Source organism: Sprattus sprattus, assembly GCF_963457725.1.
Source record: "Sprattus sprattus genome assembly, chromosome: 21".
NCBI classification, from domain to species: Eukaryota; Metazoa; Chordata; class Actinopteri; order Clupeiformes; family Clupeidae; genus Sprattus; species Sprattus sprattus.
This window is the reverse complement of record NC_137919.1, coordinates 12,999,524-13,002,023: the sequence shown is the minus strand read 5'-3', so window position 1 is coordinate 13,002,023 and position 2,500 is coordinate 12,999,524. Positions and strand designations below refer to the sequence as shown.

General features: G+C 46.7%; 1 protein-coding gene across 1 annotated transcript in view; it reads right to left on the bottom strand.

Moving 5' to 3' along the window:
- sec24d (SEC24 homolog D, COPII coat complex component) overlaps window positions 1–2,500 on the bottom strand; it is a 22,953-nt gene that overhangs the window by 17,040 nt on the left and 3,413 nt on the right. The window contains exons 4-7 of the mRNA XM_080860158.1: window positions 1,815–1,951; window positions 591–959; window positions 245–366; window positions 1–66 (exon numbers count right to left, since the gene is read on the bottom strand). The exon at window positions 1–66 is cut by the window's left edge and continues 46 nt beyond it. Coding sequence (XP_080716284.1) covers window positions 1–66; window positions 245–366; window positions 591–959; window positions 1,815–1,951 — 694 coding nt within the window. The remainder of the gene's footprint in view (window positions 67–244; window positions 367–590; window positions 960–1,814; window positions 1,952–2,500) is intronic.

Below are 2,500 nucleotides of genomic sequence, written 5' to 3'. Positions count from 1 at the left end.
TCCTCGGACATTGGTGGTGTAGAGCTGCCCCCCTTTCTTGGCCTGGTCATCCTCTATCACCTGAGTCTGAATAACAACAACCAACCACGGTCAGCAGATATCACCATAATCACTAAAGTCAACCAATATCTCCAATATAGTATTCACCACAACAACACACACATGTGTATGTGCGCCTGTGAGTGTGTGTGTGTGTGTGTGTGTGTGTGTGTGTGTGGGTGTGTGTGTCAGTGAAGGATCTTACTGTGCTGGGAATTGAGTTAGGGTCCAGCTTCTTCTGGGGTGGTCCAGCCATTTGTGAGGCTCCCCCCGGGAACGCACCTGGGAATCCTGGCTGTGGAGCAGCCATTGGCCCCCCGTACGCACCTGCACACACACACACACACACACACACGCACGCACGCACACACACCAGCACACACACACACACACACACACACACACACACACACACACACACACACACACACACACACACACACACAGTTGTTTTTATTTCACACCTTCGACTGAATCACTACATACATCAAAGGGTTAGTCACTAACTGTGTCCTTGAAGAATGTGGAAGTGTGTTTGGAAGGGGTCATACCTGGTTGCTGTGGAAACCCCTGGGGTTGCATCTGACCAGGGGACTGCTGGAATCCAGCCCCTCCCATAGGAGGCGGACCAGAGAAGGGTCCAGACATCCCCATTGGTGGACCTGTCATGCCAGTCATAGGAGGAGCAGCACCCATTGGTGGAGGCGAACCCAAGGGTTGAGTCTGGGGCCCGGGAACCATTGGTCCCGGCTGGGACATCATCTGGGGGGGTCCAGGCTGGGACATCATCTGGGGGGGTCCAGGCTGGGACATCATCTGGGGGGGTCCAGGCTGGGACATCATCTGGGGGGGTCCAGGCTGCAGGGGCTGCTGTGGGGCAGAGCTGGGAGGTCCCTGGGGGGGTTGCATTGGCCTCTGGCCTGAGGTGGGAGAGGGAGCGGAGGTAAGGGACAAGTCCACTGTTTCTACTAGCAACATAGATGAAACTACATGTTTAGTAATAAACTGATATTGACCGCTGATACTAGACTGGTAAGGTGTTTTGCCAACTATCTAAAAGGCAAAAACCATGCAAAGATCTCCAACAGCCCAGTTGGCACTGATAGAAGCTTGCTAACATGCTAGCTACAAATAGTGTGACATGGTGACTGTGTGAATATCAGTGCTGACATGCTAGCTACACATAGTGTGACTTGGTGACTGTGAATATCAGTGTTAACATGCTAGCTAGACATAGTGTGGTACACTTGATGAATGTGAATATCAGTGCTACAATACTTGCAGTTACATTTATAGAACACAGATGTTAACATACCAACAGCAACTGTCCATGTAAATATTTGTGACTCACACTAGCAACTAACTGAGGCACTTAGACATGTACAATATCCTGAAGAGCAATATCTCAGCTGCTAATATATACCTTCTATTTAAAAATTTGGCACTTCCAAATGGGTAGAACTTGAACCCTTCTCTAGTTTTAATTATAGTTTATTATGTGTGAATGCACCGTCAGGATTTCTTCTCAGTTTCGGTGTTCTCTGTTCAGTGACAATACAGGGATCTGTCCATCTAGTGCTCATTCTGGATGATCAGTGCTTATCTGTCCTTCACATGACAATATACTGTACATCAAAATGAATTTGAAGATGATACCAAAACTTGTTGCCCATACAAAACAAACCTCAAAAAGTAGCATCGATTACATAGTATTGCGTTTAGTATTGTAAAAATTCCAGCCAAAATATTAAATATAACTGTTGAACTTTACATACCATAGCCACTAATCTGCATACCACTCATCTGATTGGACAGCTGCTGGGCAGGGGGCGGGGACTGAGGAGGCATACTCTGGTACGGGGCCTGGGGTGGCTGTCCGTAGGGGGAGGGGCCTGCTGAAGGGGGCTGGATCCTGGGGATGAAAAGGGCCAATTAGATTTGACTAATTTGGTCAACCTTAATCCAAGAGATTTTATAAATGTTTATGCATGCATGTGTGTGAGTGTGTTTATGAATGCATGCATGCATGTGTGTTTATGAATGAATGTATGTATGCATGCATGCGTGTTTGTGTGTGTGTGTGTGTGTGTGTGTGTGTGTGTGTGTGTTTATGTATACATGTGTGTGAGTGTGTTTATAAATTGCATGTTTGTGAGTGTGTGTGTGTGTGTTTGTCGACCCTTCCTGAAGTAATTGGAATATTGCTTTTGTTTATTGATCCCAACAAAAGTATTTATGTGCGTGTGTCTGTTCTGTGTGTGTGTGTGTGTGTGTACCTATGAGGGTGAGCGTGTGTGTGTGTGTGTGTTTGTACCTCTGTGTGTGTGTGTGTGTTTGTACCTGTGTGTGTGTGTTTGTACCTCTGTGTGTGTGTGTGTGTGTGTGTGTGTGTGTGTTTATGTGTGTGAGTGTGTTTATGTGTGTAAGTGTGTTTGTGTGGTTTTGTGTGTGTACCTCTGTG